Source organism: Muntiacus reevesi, chromosome 3 (genome assembly GCF_963930625.1).
Source record: "Muntiacus reevesi chromosome 3, mMunRee1.1, whole genome shotgun sequence".
NCBI classification, from domain to species: domain Eukaryota; kingdom Metazoa; phylum Chordata; class Mammalia; order Artiodactyla; family Cervidae; genus Muntiacus; species Muntiacus reevesi.
Genome location: NC_089251.1, coordinates 33,212,011 through 33,229,621, shown reverse-complemented (window position 1 = coordinate 33,229,621; position 17,611 = coordinate 33,212,011). Strand labels below are relative to the sequence as shown.

Sequence of the window (17,611 nt, the reverse complement as noted above, 5' to 3'; positions counted from 1 at the left end):
AAGAGGAAAACAGAAAAAGGCGGTCCAGGTACTCTCAGAATGGGGACATCTTTAGAGGTTGCAACCGGGTCGTAATGACTTCCTGCAGCAGAGCCTGATTGAGAAGAAGCGCTTCCGGCAGCCTTGAACCGCCGGTCAACACACCAGCCTTCCGGACCTGATACGAACCTTGTCTCAGGCCTCTCGGAAACGATGAGCCGCCCAGTCCAGTACCTGCGAAGTGGCAGTCTATAGTGGAGCCTCCTTGCCTCGGTCCGGGTCCAGATCTCCCTGTGTCTGGGCTGCCCCAGCATTAAACAACCCCAGGGCACTGTGACTGGCGCCCGAGTCTGCTGATGGTGAGAGAGGAGCCCTGGTAGGGATGTGGGCATTGCTTGTACTGGATGCCTGTCCTTCCTACTTCTTTGGGTCAATTTAGGGGAGAGGGCGATTTTTGTTGTCACTTGGTTCATTCGTGTATTCGTTCGTTCTTTTATTCTTTCGAAACCAATTGAGGCAGCATAGTGTAGTTGTTAAGAGTGCAGACCCTGGAGCCTGACCATCTCCATCTTTCCTCTCAGCTCTTTCTGACATTAGGCAAGACAGAAGGTCTCAGCTTCCACGTCTGAAGTGTGGGGTAATAATAGTATCTACTTTTTAAAAAAAAAATGATATCTACTTATAGAAAGGTTGGTAGAATTGAATTAACAGTAGAGGCAAAGCCTGGCATGTATAGTAGGCACTCAAATCTTAGACTCCAAGATCACAGCTGTGAGAGACAGATGGAAGAATAAAATTGAAACAAGTACTAGTTTAAATACAGGGATAAATGCTGTGATGGAGACATACGAAGTGCTGTGAGACTTAACAATGGGAGATGTGTTGGGGAGGTGATAGAGGGTGGTGACTTAAATCATACTTAAGGATGAACACAAGTCTGCCAGGGATGTGGCGGGTAGCAAGGCATTGCCTGCAGAGATCACATCATTAAGCTGTGGAAATGCATGGCATTTGCAACCAGAGAAGTCTGATACTGTTGGAGCTAAGATGGCCACTTTCTTCAGGAAGTTCCTCCTTTGTGTTTTCTCGCTGAACTTGGTCTGTGTCTCTAGAACAGCACTGACCACACACTTTAAGGTTGAAGCATTCTTTTCATGTGTTTCTCCCTCACCTCAGGGTAAGGACCTTGAATTAGTCTTTATCTCCTCACATGACACTTGGCATTTGATAAATATTTATTGAATTTGAAGAGACATATGGGCAATGAATCTGGAAAGGTGAGTTGAAGCTGGACTGTAACTGGTGTTAAATGGTAAATCAAAAATTTTTGACTGACGTTTTTCCAGTAGGCAATGGGAAGTCATTAGGTCTAAGTCTAAAATATTAAGTCTAGCCTCACTATAGAGGCTTCACTGGTAGCTCAGCTGTGGTAAAGAATCTGTCTGCAGTGCAGGAGACAAGGGTTCAATTCCTAGGTTGGGAAGATCCCCTGGCCAAGGGATAGGGTACTCCAGTATTCTTGGGCTTCCCTGGTGACTCAGTTGGTAAAGAATTTGCCTGCAATTCGGGAGACCTGGGTTCAATCCCTGGGTTGGGAAGATCCCGTGGAGGAGGGCTTGGCAACCCACTCTAGTATTCTTGCCTGGAGAATCCCAAGGACAGAGGAGCCTGGCAGGCTGCAGTCCATGGGGTCACAAAGAATTGGACACGACTGAGCATTAAAGCACAGCACAGCATCACTGTAGGGAGTAGATTTGATACAAGGAAAGGCTAAAGGAAGGGATATTATTTAAGAGATAGCAGATAGCTGAGATTCTTCCCTATGAGTGTCAGAAGTTGAATGCATAAGATTGTTTAGGATAGTGGTTCATAAATTTTCCCACCAGGATTAGTTAAAGGTTCCAATGCTTGGCATGTATGCATGCATGCTAAGTCACTTTAGTGGTGTCTGACTCTTTGCGACCCTTTGGATGGTAGTCCCTCGGGCTCTTCTGTCCATGGGATTCTTCAGGCAGGAATACTGGAGTGGGTTGCCATTTCCTTCCCCAGGGGATCTTCCTGACCCAGGAATTGAGCCCATGTCTCTTACTCCTGCATGGCCTGGCAGGTTCTTTATCACTAGTCCACCTGGGAAGCATTCACAGATTAATAACCACCTCAGGAGTTCCCTGGCAGTCCAGTGGTTAGGACTTGGCACTAAGATCCCACAGGCTGCATGGCATGGCAAAAGAAGAAAAAGAAGAAGAAGAACCTTTTCCTATCTTTAACTCTACTCCTTTTTCTCCTGCAGATCTAGGAGAGATGTGTCAAGATACTCCGAGAAATATTTCAGGTCTCATTTAAGTGTCTTGCCTTGCAAATCATTCAGGATTGGTAATAAGTTAGTGGGGTGAGTTGGAAAATATCAACACTATAGCCTTATATACTCTTGCAGCTATTAGTCTACCAAAGACCCAGACTCTACCTTGTGGTTCAGTCCAGTAGGAATTGTCACAGTGTATGACTGTGATATTAACAGTTATATTTCTCTTAATTTCTTCAGGAAGAACGTCCTTGGTCCAACAGTGTTGCTGACACTGACTTTTTCTAAGTGGTCTTGAACTGCCTAGTTTTTATGTCAATACCTGGCTAGACCTCGTATTCTTCACTACAGAAGCCCTTAACCTGCAGTTGCTAGAGATTTTAAAACACTGCCTTTAGGATACCATCCACATTTAACTTGGGAGCTCTTCCTTTGTAATTCCAAAATGTTGAGATACTGGGGAGAGATACCAATCTCATCAAGCCAGACCAACAGAAGTTCTTTTGACTTGCTCCCTCGGGAGTTCCGACTGGTAGAAGTCCATGACCCGCCTCTGCACCAACCCTCAGCCAACAAGCCCAAGCCCCCCACTATGCTGGACATCCCCTCAGAGCCCTGCAGCCTCACCATCCACACCATTCAGCTGATCCAGCACAACCGACGTCTGCGTAACCTCATTGCCACAGCACAGGCCCAAAATCAGCAACAGACAGAAGGTGTAAAGACTGAAGAAAGTGAACCTCTTCCATCCTGCCCTGGGTCACCTCCTCTTCCTGATGATCTCCTTCCTTTAGATTGTAAGAATCCCAATGCACCATTCCAGGTCCGGCACAGTGACCCAGAGAGTGACTTTTATCGGTAAGGCAAGGCTTTGCTCTATGTTACTTTTCTCAAAAAATCATCCCAACAGCCCTGTTAAGCATGTCACCACATTTCCAGGAGGAAACTGAAGATGAGAGTAAATGACTGGGCCAGAGTTGCTCAGGTAATTAATGGAAAGTCTAAGAGTTAACCATGTTCTTCCAATTCTAGAGTCTGTATTTTTTTATTTTCTGATGCAACAAATATTTATTGAGTCCCTAATATATGCCAAGCACTTTACCAGGAGCAGAGTACTACACTGGTTTGTAAAACAGGCCGTGGTCTCATAGTCCTCCAAATCTAGTTTTTCTTGTTAATTAAAAGACATACTGTGGGTTTAGCTCATTGTCCTCAAGATGAGATTTATGGACTTATTCTCTTACTATTAGGAATCCATGAGTTCTATACAAGAATTTTTTAATGGTGTATTTTCATTTTGATAACACAGTTCAAGAAATAATAGTATAACAGTGTTCCTGATCCTTGCTGCTCAAAATCTGATCTGAGATCAGCAACATCAATATCACCTGGGAGGTTGTTAGAAATGCAGTCTCAGACTCACTCAGATCTCCTGAGTCAGAATTTTCATTTTAACAAGATCTCCAGAGATTCATACATATATTTCAATTTGAGAAACCCTGCTCCAGATCCGCTGAGTGATTGCCTTAAAAGCTAGTGCTACTACTGGATTTCAGTATGAAAGTTTGCATTTGATGCCAAATAAGTACTTTTTTCTTTTCATTTTGAAACTCGTCAGACCTACAGAAAATTTTAAATAATAGAATAACAAAAACCCAAATACCCTTCACCTGAATGCAACAATTGTTAATATTTTACTACATTTACTTTCTCTCACATATGTATAAGTGTGTATGCACACATATACTCACAAATACACAAACATTTATGTATACATATACACATACAGGTTTTTTTTTTTGCCAAATCTTTTAGAGTTGTAGATAACACATATTTCACCCCTAAATTCTTCACCTCAGCCTAAAAATAAATTTTCTACCTAATCCCAACAACCAGTATCACATCAAAGTGAACACGAATTAAGTACTATCATTTAATACATCTGTATTCAGATTTTTCCAGTTGTCCCAGAAATATCTTTTATTAGGTATGTTTTTTCCTAGTCTTGGACCTAATACAGACCATGTATTCCATTTCCTTGTTATACCTCTTTAGTGTCTTTTTTTTTTTTTTTTTTGAGGTATAGTTGATTTACAACATTAGTTTCAGGTGTACAACACTGTAATTCAATATTTGTGTAGATTATACTGCTTTTAAAGTTATTATAAAATATTAGGTATATTTCCTGTGCTGTACAATATATCTTTGTAGCTTATTTATTTTGTACATAGTAGTTTGTACCTTTTAATCTACCCCATCTTGCCCCATCCTTCCCTCTCCTCACTGTTAACCACTAGTGTGTTCTCAATATCTGTGAGTCTACTTATTTTTTGTTGTGTTCACTAGTTTGTTTTAGATTCTATGTATAAATGATATCATACAGTATTTGTATTTGTCTTCCTCTGCCTCTTTAGTGTCTTAAGCTAGAATAACTTTCCCCTTTTATAATGCATGATATTAATCTTTTTTAAGAGTTCAGGTCATTTGTCTTCCAAATCAGACTGGATTTGCTGATTATTTTCTCAAGATAAGATTCAGATTAAATGTTTGATAAAAATGCTTCATAACTAATTGTGTTGTACATCACCTATTGCATCTGCCTGTTGATGATGATAGTTGCTACTATTTTAATTGTCCCAAACTAATGAAAAAAGAAGAAAAATAGACTTATTATGTGAGGTTTGCAGTTGGGCCATATTAAGGCAAGATGATGTCGTGGTGCATTATCTAATTGGAAGTTTTGAAGATACTGGAATAGTGAAAAAGGGAATGAGAAATGTGTCATTACATGCTTGGCACATATTGGTATAGATGTGCCCAACTTCAGAACACTTACTCTTTAGCAATCAGTACCAACTTTACATTTTGAGAGCAACTTAGCTTTAACAAAATAATACTGTCCCTCATGTTAAATTGATGCTGTTATTTAGAATTTGTAGTTTTGTGTCAGTTTTCTAATTTTAATTGTTAGGAAGATTCTGTGAACATCAGATGTTTACACATAATTTATTTTATATATATTTAAGAGACTGTAACAAAAATAATTTGCATCAGTTATGGGACTGCAGGAAGAATTATTTTCCTTTGAAATGGGTCCACATATTAAGTAAAACAGAATTGATTTAGCTCTGTTTATTAGGCACATCTGAAGTCTTTAGCTTTTGATCCAGAGAGACTGGCCATGGGAAATGATGATATAAACAGTAAATGAAAAATTACTTGACAGTTGGTTTTCTTATTTTCCAATTATTAGGTGAATTGCAGTAGTTGCTCATGAGCAGATAATAGCAGCGTGGGTGAATAGTTCCTTAGGCACTCTGTACAGCAAGCACGGGGTGACAAATGCCAAGTGTGGACAGGGAAGAGTCATTTTCTGTACCCTATTTTATTTTTATCTATTTACTTCCTTTGTCAGGGGAAGGCAGAAGATAGGAAATTTCAGGAGACCAGGTAAATTACTAGGAGCTCATTAAAAGTTACTTTTAGGAAATCAGACAGCTTTTGAAGTTTTTTTGTTTTGTTTTAGAAAGATAGGATTTTTGCCACAATGATTAGGTGCACAACAGAGTATTGTGAAGAACACAGGATCTAGAGTCAGAAGCTCTGTTACTTTATATTACCAAAAAACATTTGGCAAACCACCCCCTCTAAACTGCAATTTCTTCACCTGCCAAATAGGAATAATAATATGGACCCCTACCAATTTCACAGCATAAAGTAGGATAAAAATGCTTTGTAAGCAATTGTTGTTCAGTCTGTCAGTCATGTCTGACTCTTTGCGACCCACGCTGCAGTAAGCCATGCTTCCCTGTCCTTCACTATCTCCCAGAGTTTGCTCAAACGTATGTCCATTGAGTCGGTAATGCCATCCCACCATCTCATCCTCTGTCAGTTGTAAGCAATATATGGTTTTTTTTGCAATATATGTTTTAAACTGCTTTTATAAAATTGAATTGCTTTCCTATTTTACAAACGGTTTGTTGTAGTTAAATTCTAGAGGTCCATATATTGCCCAGCATGTGAGGAACCTATACTATGCTGAAAATGTGCACCATTGAGCTATGCTCTTAATCAGATCCTAAAAGTGATCAAAATCAGCAATTGATAGAAGATGGGAACTTACTTTTCAGTAGATACCCTTTTATACTGTTTACTATAAACACATATAACCTATGCAAGCTTTATGTAATTGGAACCACTCAGGGATATGGTGGGTCATTGAGACATGCCCTGAAATGGCAGCAAGGTAAAACTAGGCTATGTAACCTGCCTAAAATTCTCCTGGAAAACTAAGCCAGATGTTTAATTAGGATTGTAAACCACCTAGGAAGACAGGACAGGTCACCCCTTTGCAAGAGAAGCAATGACACTCATCATGTCTCCACTTTTAGGGGGAAAGGGGAGCCTGTGACTGAACTCAGCTGGCACTCCTGCCGACAGCTCCTCTACCAGGCAGTGGCCACAATCCTGGCCCATGCAGGCTTCGAGTGTGCTAATGAGAGCGTCCTGGAGACCCTGACTGATGTGGCACACGAGTACTGCCTGAAGTTCACCAAGCTGCTGCGCTTTGCTGTGGATCAGGAAGCCCGGCTGGGGCAGACTCCCTTCCCCGACGTGATGGAGCAGGTATTCCATGAAGTGGGCATCGGCAGCGTGCTCTCCCTTCAGAAATTCTGGCAGCACCGCATCAAGGACTATCACAGTTACATGCTGCAGGTGAGAGGATCCCGAGGAGGGATGCACAAGGATGTGTGATCTGGGGATGTTCAGGCGGGATCCCTAACACTTGCCCTAGGGTGCAGAGAGCGGGGCCTGGAATAGAGTGAGCTTAACTTGGCTTTCCTCTTGGCCCCGGCTATGACCCACACTGACCTGGTCAGACCCAGGGTTCTTAGTCAGGCAGTGAAATTATAGCATGTGGCTAGCCTGCTTTTATTCAACACATATTTGTGGAGTGTCTATTGTGGAATTCAGCAGTTGAATAGGACAAGTTCCTTGAGCTTGCATTCTTGTTGAAAGAGACAAAAACAGGTAAACAATGATCAGAATCATTTCAGATGGCGTTAAGTGTTATGAACCAGGAGCAAAACAGTGAGATGACACTGCCCTCAAAGGTAGAGTGTGGTGGGGGAGGCACTGTTTTTTGTTAAAACCAGAACTATCTAATCTCTCCCTCCCTTGTGGCCTTAAGCATTTTGTTCACTGTTTTGGTTTCCCCAAATCTGAAATATAAGGAATTCATAACACCCAATCGGCTTTGCTAAGTGATCCAGATGTCCTACAGTGCTCATTAGCCACCCGTTGTATTTATGTCAAATGTTAGTTTTTATAGCCAAAAATGTCACCTTTCTTCCCAGTTCTGATATAATACATCTAAATATTTTACCTTTATGTACCTTTTAATTAATTACATACACATTCTCTGCCAAACAAATTTTCTTTACATGTCCCTGTCATTTATAAATTTCAAACTCAAATTCCTCCCATTAACAGTGATGATTTATTTGTATTCATATTCTGTTTCCACTGGATGCCACAAGCTGACTATCCAATTTAACATTCCTTTGGAAAATTGACTCTTGGTTGCCAACAGATTAGTAAGCAGCTCTCTGAAGAGTATGAGAGGATCGTCAATCCTGAGAAGGCCACAGAGGACACGAAGCCTGTCAAGATCAAGGAGGAACCTGTGAGCGACATCACCTTCCCTGTCAGTGAAGAACTGGAGGCCGACCTTGCTTCTGGAGACCAGTCGCTGCCCATGGGAGTCCTCGGGGCTCAGAGCGAGCGCTTCCCATCTAACCTGGAGGTCGAGGCTTCACCACAGGCTTCAAGTAAGAGAGAACAACCTACCCATCTTGATTCTGAGAGATGTGCCAGCCTCAGTACTTCTTGCATTTTAGACTCAAAATCTGGAGATGGAAGAGCAAAAGCAGGGATGGGCAGGGGAATGGAAAGTCTAAAAAGAAATATAGCTTCACTGATCTAGAGATACCAACATTCTCTTTCTAATTGGTGAAGAGGGAACTAGCACAGCTTTACAGATATTCTTTGAAATTATTCCTAGTTAGGATGTAGATGCAATGTTACTCTCTTCAGTTCAGTTCAGTCACTCAGTCGTGTCCGGCTCTCTGCACCTCATGGACTGCAGCACGCCAGGCTTCCCTGTCTATCACCAACTCCCGGAGGTTGCTTAGACTCATGTCCATTGAGTCAGTGAGGCCATCCAACCATCTCATCCTCTGTCATCCCCTTCTCCTCCTGCCTTCAATCTTTTGCAGCGTCAGGGTCTTTTCCAGTGAGTCCATTCTTCACATCAGGTGGCCAAAGTATTGGAGTTTCAGCTTCAGCATCAGTCCTTCCAGTGAATATTCAGGACTGATTTCTTTTAGGATGGACTGGTTGGATCTCCTTGCAGTCCAAGGGACTCTCAAGAGCCTTCTCCAGTACCACAGTTCAAAAGCATCAATTCTTCAGCGCTCAGCTTTCTTTATAGTCCAACTCTCACATCCATACATGACTACTGGAAAAACCATAGCTTTGACTAGATGGACCTTTGTCAGCAAAGTAATGTCTCTGCTTTTTAATATGCTGTCTAGGTTGGTCATAACTTTCCTTCCAAAGAGCAAATGTCTTTTAATTTCATGACTGCAGTCACCATCTGCAGTGATTTTGGAGCCCCAAAAAATAAAGTCAGCCACTATATTCACTGTTTCCCCATCTATTTGCCATGAAGTGATGGGACCAGATGCCATGATCTTAGTTTTCTGAATGTTGTTTTAAGCCAACTTTTTCACTGTGTTTCACTTTCATCAAGAGGCTGTTTAGTTCTTCTTCGCTTTCTGCCATAAGGGTGGTGTCATCTGTGTATCTGAGGTAATTGATATTTCTTCTGGCAGTCTTGATTCCAGCTTGTGCTTCCTCCAGCCCAGCATTTCTCATGATATACTCTGCATGTAAGTTAAATAAGTAGGGTGACAATATACAACCCTGACATACTCCTTTCCCAATTTGGAACCAGTCTGTTGTTCTATGTTCAGTTCTAACTGTTGCTTCCTGACTGGCATACAGATTTCTCAGGAGACAGGTCAGGTAATCTGGTATTCCCATCTCTAAGAATTTTCCACAGTTTGTTGTGATCCACACAGTCAAAGGCTTTGGTGTAGTCAGTAAAGCAGAAGTAGATGTTTTTCTGGAACTCTCTTGTTTTTTCAGTGATCCAACGAATGTTGGCAATTTGATCTCTGGTTCCTCTGCCTTTTCTAAATCTAGCTTGAACATCTGGAAGTTCATGGTTCACGTACTGTTGAAGCCTGGCTTGGAGATTTTTGAGCATTACTTTGCTAGCATGTAAGATGAGTGCAATTGTGTAGCAGTTTGAACATTCTTTGGCATTGCCTTTCTTTGGGATTGGGATGAAAACTGACCTTTTCCAGTCTTGTGGCTAATGCTGAGTTTTCCAAATTTGCTGTTACTCTCTTGATGACAGTTAATTCAGCTGACCCAGCTAGGTGGACAGATGGCCTCCTGTTCTCTGCGTTCTGGTCTTTCCCAATGTTTGTGCTGGGTTAATTAAGGCAACTTCCAGACAGGTGGAGTAATGTTAATTGCTCAAGGATGTTTGAATAGTTGGGGTTCCTTGGCCACAGTAGTACCAATAAGTTGAACCTAAAAGGATTAAAATAGGGCAACTCAATTATAGGCAGCTGGCTGCTTCTTCCAGATAGACTCTGTGATTCCCTTCAGAACCAGATGGCTCAATGATCCCTAAGTCAAAAAGGCTGCAAATAACTCTAGAGGCTCAGTTCTTTACAATATATTTATTTATTTATTGGCTGCACCACACAGCATATGGGATTTTAGTTCCCCAATCAGGGAGCAAACCTGAGCCCCCTGCAGTGGAAGTCTTAACCACTGGACTTCTAGGGAAGTCCCAGTTCTTTAGAAATATAAATTATGTCATCAATGAACTAATGATGCAAACAGCCAGTCCTCCAGTGTGGCCTAAACAGAATTAGGGCACATTTTCAAAGTACTGGGCAGAGAGCCTTTCACTATGGAAGACGTAATAACCACAGAACAGCTTTGCTAGAAGACACAGAGGCAGGAGAGCCAGAAAGAAATTCTTTCAGACATTGGGGTCATGTCTCTTTTTAGCAGTCTGGGAACTGCTGCCACCGTTTTGTAGTGACCACTAACTTCATAATGTGAGAGAGAATCAGGGACCCAAACACAAGGCAGAAAAACAAGACAGCCCCATAAAAGGACAGGCAAATGTAACACTTGCCCAAGAACCCATGGTTGTGCCTGCCTTTGAACCATGACTATTTCCACCTGCATAGCTTTACTTTCCGTGGTTTAGGGGAAATGGAGATGGATGAGGTGAGGTAAAGGAAGGGGAGGAAGTGGAAAAGAAGATATTTTAAGTTGGTAAGTTTTTGAGCAGAGAATAACCACCATATTCTCTAGGCAAGTAGAGAATCAGAATGAAAACTGAGTTCAAAGGCCATCAGCCAGCCCTGGGCGGTGTATGCCACCTGCTTTGTTCCAGCCTTTCTTGCTGCTAGTTAGTTCTGTGTTCTTTTCCATCCTCAGGTACAGAGGTAAATGCTTCCCCTTTTTGGAACTTGGCCCACGTGAAAATGGAGCCTCAAGAAAGTGAAGAAGGCAACGTCTCTGGGCATGGCGTGCTGGGCAGCGATGTGTTTGAGGAGCCGATGTCAGGCATGAGTGAAGCTGGGATCCCCCAAAGCCCTGACGACTCAGACAGCAGCTACGGCTCCCACTCCACTGACAGCCTCATGGGCTCCTCCCCTGTTTTCAACCAACGCTGCAAAAAGAGAATGAGGAAAATATAAAAGGCAGAGGGAGACTTAGAAGACCTAACAGAAACTCTGGTGAGTTCTTATTTGTTTCCACAAATAGTGATTGAACTCTTAAACACAATGGGTTTTCCTGATATCAGTGGAGCTGGATTTAACCAAATAAGTTTACTTTTACCTTTTGCATCCAGTTTTTGTTGTTTTCCACAACCAAGCCACCTTTCACAGATATCATACCGGGATGGTGATCCAGAGACCAGAAGTGTCCCTGACTTGTCTTTACCGTGTGTCAAGTGACTTAGCTTCTCTCAAGCTGTTTCTCTTGCACAACTAAGAATCACACTGGGTCTGGCCTACACTGCAGGGATATTATGAAGATGAAGATGTTATTAAGTGTCACAGCTGTGCTTGAACAGACTCACATATATGCTGATATCAGATGTCAATGTTTTTCTTTTAACTTGCTTCATTTTTGGTTCAAGTCATTGGGAATCCAATGGAAATAGCTCAACATTGCACAGCTTATCTATCAGTTGTCTTTTTTTTCTAACTGTTTCTGCTGCCCACAGAATCTCCTATGAAATCAGAGCAGTGTGTGAACAGCCTTTTTGCTTATCCAAATAGCCCTCTCCTATCTCAACCATATATTTTTTTTCTTCCTTCTCTAGACTTAGTCCAGGTATTCCAATCCTCTTTATTTCCAGTCAGATTTTTAACATTGGGTTGGCCAAAAAAGTTCATTCAGGCTTTTCCATATTCTATACAAAAACCCAAAGGAGGGCAACCCAGTATTTTCAGCATGTACATTTTTCAGTTGCTCCTTTCATTTTCTCCTCTTTGAATGATGAAACTAACTGATGGTTCATCAGTCTGCCTGCAGTGCAGGAGACCTGGGTTCGATCACTGGGTCAGGAAGATCCCCTGGAGAAGGGAATGGCAACCTGCTCCAATATTCTTGCCTGGAAAATGCCATGGACAGAGGAGACTGGCAGGCTACAGTCCATGGGGTTGCAAAAAGTTGGGACATGACTGAGGGACTAACACTTTCACTTTGTGAATGAAGCAAACAGGACCTGTCCATAGACAGACTTGTGCCTATTTCATTTGTTGCATCTGCTTGGCCATCAGAGGACAGTGGTCCATTCCTTTACCAGAATTTTACATCTGCACATTGTGCTTCTACTGGATGGGCAGCCTCTAAAAGGCTAACAGTATACACCTTTCTGCTTTACATCATGTCCTGAACAACTTGACTGCTGTTACTCATCCATCGCAGTATCTGCCCTACTTGGCATCTGATAGTGTCAATAATTATTTATTAAGTACTTGATGTAGCACTGGAATAATCAGGAGTAACTAGCAAATGTGTGCAAGTTAAGTACTGCTGAAGTTTGGTTTGGGGGTGCAGAATACAAGTCTTGTGAAATTTAGAACACTCTTAGTAGACTAGAAATCAAGGCCTGTATCACTGAGTGCCTTAAATGTCTCAGGTATTGGGAATAAATATGAATGCAACAGCAACAAAATAAGATTATGATTTAAACTGTTGCCAAAGCATTTATAAGTTTGCTAATTGGACATCCTTGACATGTTTAAACCTTTCCTGTTCCAGGTTTAGCTTCATTTCCCCTTATTTGCTTCCTTTGTGGCTCAGCTGGTAAAGAATCTGCCTGCAATGTGGGAGACCTGGGTTCAATCCCTGGGTTGGGAGGATCCCCTGGAGAAGGGAAAGGCTACCCACTCCAGTATTCTGACCTGGAGAACTCCATGGACTGTAGTCCATGGGGTCGCAAAGACTCAGACATGACTGAGCAAATTTCACTTCACTTCACTTCCCCTTATTTACTGATGAAAGTACACATCTGGTGGTCAGTTTCCAGAAAGTAGCCATTTAGTATCTAGTTGGTTCACTTAGCAAACATTTATTGAGTACCCATTATGTACTGGGTCCTTTGCAAAGGATACACAGATGAGTAAGACTGTCTCTGCCATTATGGAGCTTATAGCTTAGGCCAGATGATTTCCTCTTTAATGAAAAAGTATTCAAAGGTACTAGGGAGAAAAACAGGTATGCACAGGTTTGCTGTGCAAGTGGTTTCCTCTTAAAGAACAAGTTCAAGTTTTTAGACCAGTGGTTCCCATTAGTTACACAGTATTGAAATTAATACTTCATGTAAAACAAAATATTTTTATTTTTAGAAGGTTTAAATTGGAGAATAGGCACTAGATGGCCAAGGTTCGGGTACTCTGATAAAGCAGGTCATAGGAGCATTGATACCTGAGATTCACCTGGTCTGGAATTATGCCATAGGCTGTTGAGTTAGAGCACTGTTCTGAACTTAGCATGCATCAGAATCCCCTGGAGGCCTTTTTAAAACAGACTGCTAGGCCCCACGCGCCACCCCCAGTTTCTGATTTTGGTCTTGAATGTCCCATTTCTGGTAACTTCCCAGATGATGCTGATGCTTCTGTTTCAGAGACCACACTTTGAGAACCACTGAACTGAAATACAGGTTAGGCAGGAATAAAATTTCTTAAGAAAAATAATATTATGTTTTAAGATACTGTGAAGAATGTGGAGGTGAAGCAAACCCTTACCAGGGCTATTATGCATGGAATGTGCACTGACCCAAACCTATGTCCTTTGAGTAAATCACTAAGGAAGGACACACTTCATTAAAGTACAATACAAACAGGGCCTGGCTTCATACCTCGCTATTAGGTGTGGTGTGTACACAGAACTTTAATAAACATCATGTGGCTTTAAATCTCTTCTGAACTGAAGAGACTATTTGTGATGATTTTCTTACTTGAAATGATGACAAGCAGGTTTACAACAAAGTGAAAATTAAAAACTCTTTATCCAAGCCAGCATCTAAAGTAGAATTCTTAATAACTACATGTTGCCCACTTTCTTCAGTGAACCTGATGCTCTATAATGAGCTCCCCAGTGGGAGGCACATTTCATACCAACATTGACTGGTTGCCAAGGAGACTCCACTGTTATTCTGGACAAGCTCCTGTTTCCTCTCGCCCTTTCTGCTAAAAAGGAAGGGAACTCATGGTGCAAGTTCAAAGGCAAATGCTCGGGAAGTAGAGGCTAGAGATCCAGCCTACTAAGTTCTCTGTTTCATCCATCAGTAGCAAAAGTATGTGAGCTCAAATGATAACAACTTACGGTTTTAGGCTCAAAGGGATATCAGTGTCCAAAAACAGAATATGCTTCCTTGCATAAATCCAAGGGGAAGGCCAATGGTAATCAGCAGGTCCAAATAATCTATTCCTGGCTTCATCGGAGTCAGAAAGTTTCACTAGTAAGACAAACTGCTATTCTGAACAAAACCATCCTTTATAGATTGTAGCCCCCAGTCAGAGATAAAGATAGTCCTTCACACAGAGTTCCAAAATTTTGAACTATAGAAACTATTTGTTGTTTTTCTTCCAGTACTGTGCCATTGATTCTTGCATAAAGTTCTGAAATGCTGGCTCTTCGCGGCTTTCCTCTGTAACTATAAGGAAAAAAGAAGTTGAGTTATTTTCAAACTCTCCCCATTAGACAGGTGGATTACAGCCACTGTCTCCCATCCATAAGAAATAGTACATGTAACCTTGAACAACATGGGCTTGAACTGGGTGAGTCGCCTTACACACTAACTTTTTTCAGTAGTAAATACAACATACAGTATTATATATGATGAAATATATAATGAAATATATATTCATTATATATATATTGATGAAATCCACAGTTGATGAAATCCACAAATGCAGAACCACAGAATCAGAGGGCCAACTCTAAGTTGGTTATATGAGGATTGTTAAAACTGTACCAAGGGGGGAAAAAAAAAAACTGTACCAAGGATAATAGGTACCCCAGTCCCTGAGTTGTTCAAGAGTCAACTGTATGCTTTCTAAGACACTACATGTTCATTTCTCCCAATAAGGAAGTATTTCCTAGAAGCAGGTTCTATTTACCATGTTGCCCCAAATGTACAATTTCTTTAACCAATAGGTGGGGAGATGCTTCCCTCATAAAGTAACTGAGGTTCCCACCCCTACATATTTTTAACTGAGAGAAATGAAAACCTGTGTCCACATAAAAACCTATTAACCAATCTTTATAGCAATTTATTTACCACAGCTTAAACCTGGCAACAACCCAAATGTCAATTGGCTTGTGAATGGATAAACAAAGGCACATTCACATAATGGAATATTACCCAGCAATTTTAAAAAAACATATTACACATGCAATAACATGGAATGATCACAAAAGCATTACACTATGAAAAAAGTCAAGTTAAATATGTGATTCCACTTACATGACATTCTGGAAAAGGCAAAATCATAGGCACAAAAATCAGATAAGTGGTTGCCAGGAACTGGGGTAGGGGAAGGAACTAAATAAAAATGGGCATGAGCAAAATTTTAGGGTGATGGAAGTGTTCAGTTTCTTGCTTATGATGGTAATTACTACAAGACTGTATGTATTAAAATTCATCTAACTATACACTTGTGGTGTTAGAGAAGACTCTTGAGAGTCCCTTGGACTGCAAGGAGATCAAACCAGTCAATCCTAAAGGAAATCAACCCTGAATATTCACTGGAAGGACAGATGCTGAAGCTGAGGCTCCAATACTTTGGCCATCTGATACGAAGAAGGGACTCATTGGAAAAGACCCTGATGCTGCGAAAGACTGAAGGCAGGAGGAGAAGGGGACAACAGAGGATGAAATGGTTGGACGGCATCACTGACTCAATGGACATGAGTTTGAGCAAGCTCTGGCAGTGATGAACAGGGAAGCCTGGCGTGCTGCAGTCCATGGGGTTGCAAAGAGTTGGACACAACTGAGTGACCGAACTGAACTGAACTATACACTTTAAAGGGGTGGGATTTATTGTTTGTAAATTATACCTCAATAAATATTATTAAATGAGGCAATTTACATGTTAGCATCCAGCACACTGAAATAGAGGTTTACACTTGAGCACAGCAAGGACCTAAAAGGGTTGTTTCAAGAAATAGATTCTGTCCACAGTCCATAAAACTATGCCACATAAAACCCTTTAGGGTTTCCAAAGCCATTCTCTCCTCAATGTTACAGTCCCTTCTGACTAGTTTAGGTTCACTAAGGCCTCCTGTATTCTTAAAACAATTATAATAAACAATCCTGGGTTCCTCAAAATTGAGTTAGGACCTAAAGATGAGAAGACACAAGACTAAGAAAAGGCCATAATCAAGCTCAGTACTAACCATTCTTGTGGAAGGCCAGGAACTCTCAATGTATGGAACTCCTTCCTGGTGCTATATCCTTTACCATTTCCTCTCCCCCCTATTACTGGCTGCATGGTTAAAGTCTCTCAATAACAGAAAGCTCCCAGGCAAACAATGAGAAGATAAGCAGTTGTTGTGTTTTCATGAGTCACCTCAGCCACCTCTCACCTCTGTGGTCAATATCATCAGTATCACTGTCTGCTTCCTCATCCTCTTCATCCAAGGTTCCCCGAGTCAGGATCAAATCAGAAGGGTCCAGTACAGGAGATGAGCTCCCTGCATGTAAAATACTATCAGCAGCATATCAGGAACACAGGCCTCCTCAAAAGGGTAATTTTGAATCAGTAACTATGATTAAAAATTGGCATGATGAAAGTGATCATGATAAAATGCAGGATCTTCTCTCTTTTAAATGTACTATTCATACCATTAAACATTTCTACGCTAGTTTATTTCACAAAGTGCCAGTAACCCAAGAGGTCTCATTTTTAAGTTGAGGAAAAACTCAACTCTCAAGAAGCTTGTCTTAGTAGTAATGTCATTTGTTTTTACTAGCTCTCAGCTTGAAAGCAGCTATGGTTTTTCCTATGAAGGCTAAAGACATGTGAGCAGACCCAGTGTGCTGGTAAGTCCAGCATAAAAGTGTGGAGTGTTCAGGAAACTTCCTGATGGAAATTTAAGTTCAGAGAAGGTCTGAAGAGAACAGAGGGTGAAATGACAGAGGAGCTGAGTATTTTTCAAGAAAAGGAGAATTTATGATAAAAACCCTCCAGAAAGCAGGCATAGAAGGAACATACCTCAACATAATAAAAGCCATATATGAATGATAAACCCACAGCAAACATTATCCTCAATGGTGAAAAATTGAAAGCATTTCCCCTAAAGTCAGGAACAAGACAAAGGTGCCCACTCTCACCACTACTATTTAACATAGTTTTGGAAGTTTTAGCCACAGCAATCAGAAGAAAAAGTAATAAAAGGAATCCAGATTGGAAAAGAAGAAGTAAAACTCTCACTGTTTGCAGATGACATGATCATCTACAGAGAAAACCCTAAAGACTCCACCAGAAGATTACTAGAGCTAATCAATGAATATAGTAAAGTTGCAGGATATTAAATTAACATACAGAAATCCCTTGCATTCCTATACATTAACAATGAGAAAACAGAGAAATTAAGGAAACAACTCCAATCACCATTGCAACAAAAGGAATAAAATACTTAGGAATAAATCTA

At 41.1% G+C, this 17,611-nt stretch overlaps 2 protein-coding genes across 6 annotated transcripts in view; one reads left to right on the top strand and one right to left on the bottom strand.

The window, feature by feature from the left end:
- The first annotated feature begins 112 nt into the window (after window positions 1-112).
- SUPT7L (SPT7 like, STAGA complex subunit gamma) lies at window positions 113-17,280 on the top strand. Of its 4 annotated transcripts, none has more exons than XM_065928861.1 (6): window positions 113-338; window positions 2,522-3,139; window positions 6,673-6,997; window positions 7,875-8,112; window positions 10,874-11,175; window positions 15,626-17,280. In XM_065928861.1, the coding sequence occupies exons 2-5, from the start codon at window positions 2,727-2,729 to the stop codon at window positions 11,134-11,136; spliced, it is 1,239 nt and encodes a 412-aa protein (XP_065784933.1). In that variant the 5' UTR covers window positions 113-338; window positions 2,522-2,726; the 3' UTR covers window positions 11,137-11,175; window positions 15,626-17,280. The 4 variants fall into 4 exon arrangements, with proteins under 4 accessions (XP_065784933.1, XP_065784932.1, XP_065784931.1 ...); XM_065928860.1 differs by lacking the exon at window positions 15,626-17,280 and adding an exon at window positions 2,270-2,368 and having other exon boundaries at window positions 114-338; window positions 10,874-13,804; XM_065928859.1 differs by lacking the exon at window positions 15,626-17,280 and adding an exon at window positions 1,156-1,256 and having other exon boundaries at window positions 114-338; window positions 10,874-13,804.
- GPN1 (GPN-loop GTPase 1) overlaps window positions 13,943-17,611 on the bottom strand; it is a 23,048-nt gene continuing 19,379 nt past the window's right edge. For both annotated transcript variants that reach the window (XM_065928862.1, XM_065928863.1), the window contains exons 13-14: window positions 16,544-16,651; window positions 13,943-14,609 (exon numbers count right to left, since the gene is read on the bottom strand). In XM_065928862.1, coding sequence (XP_065784934.1) covers window positions 14,524-14,609; window positions 16,544-16,651 — 194 coding nt within the window. In that variant the 3' untranslated portion in view covers window positions 13,943-14,523. The remainder of the gene's footprint in view (window positions 14,610-16,543; window positions 16,652-17,611) is intronic.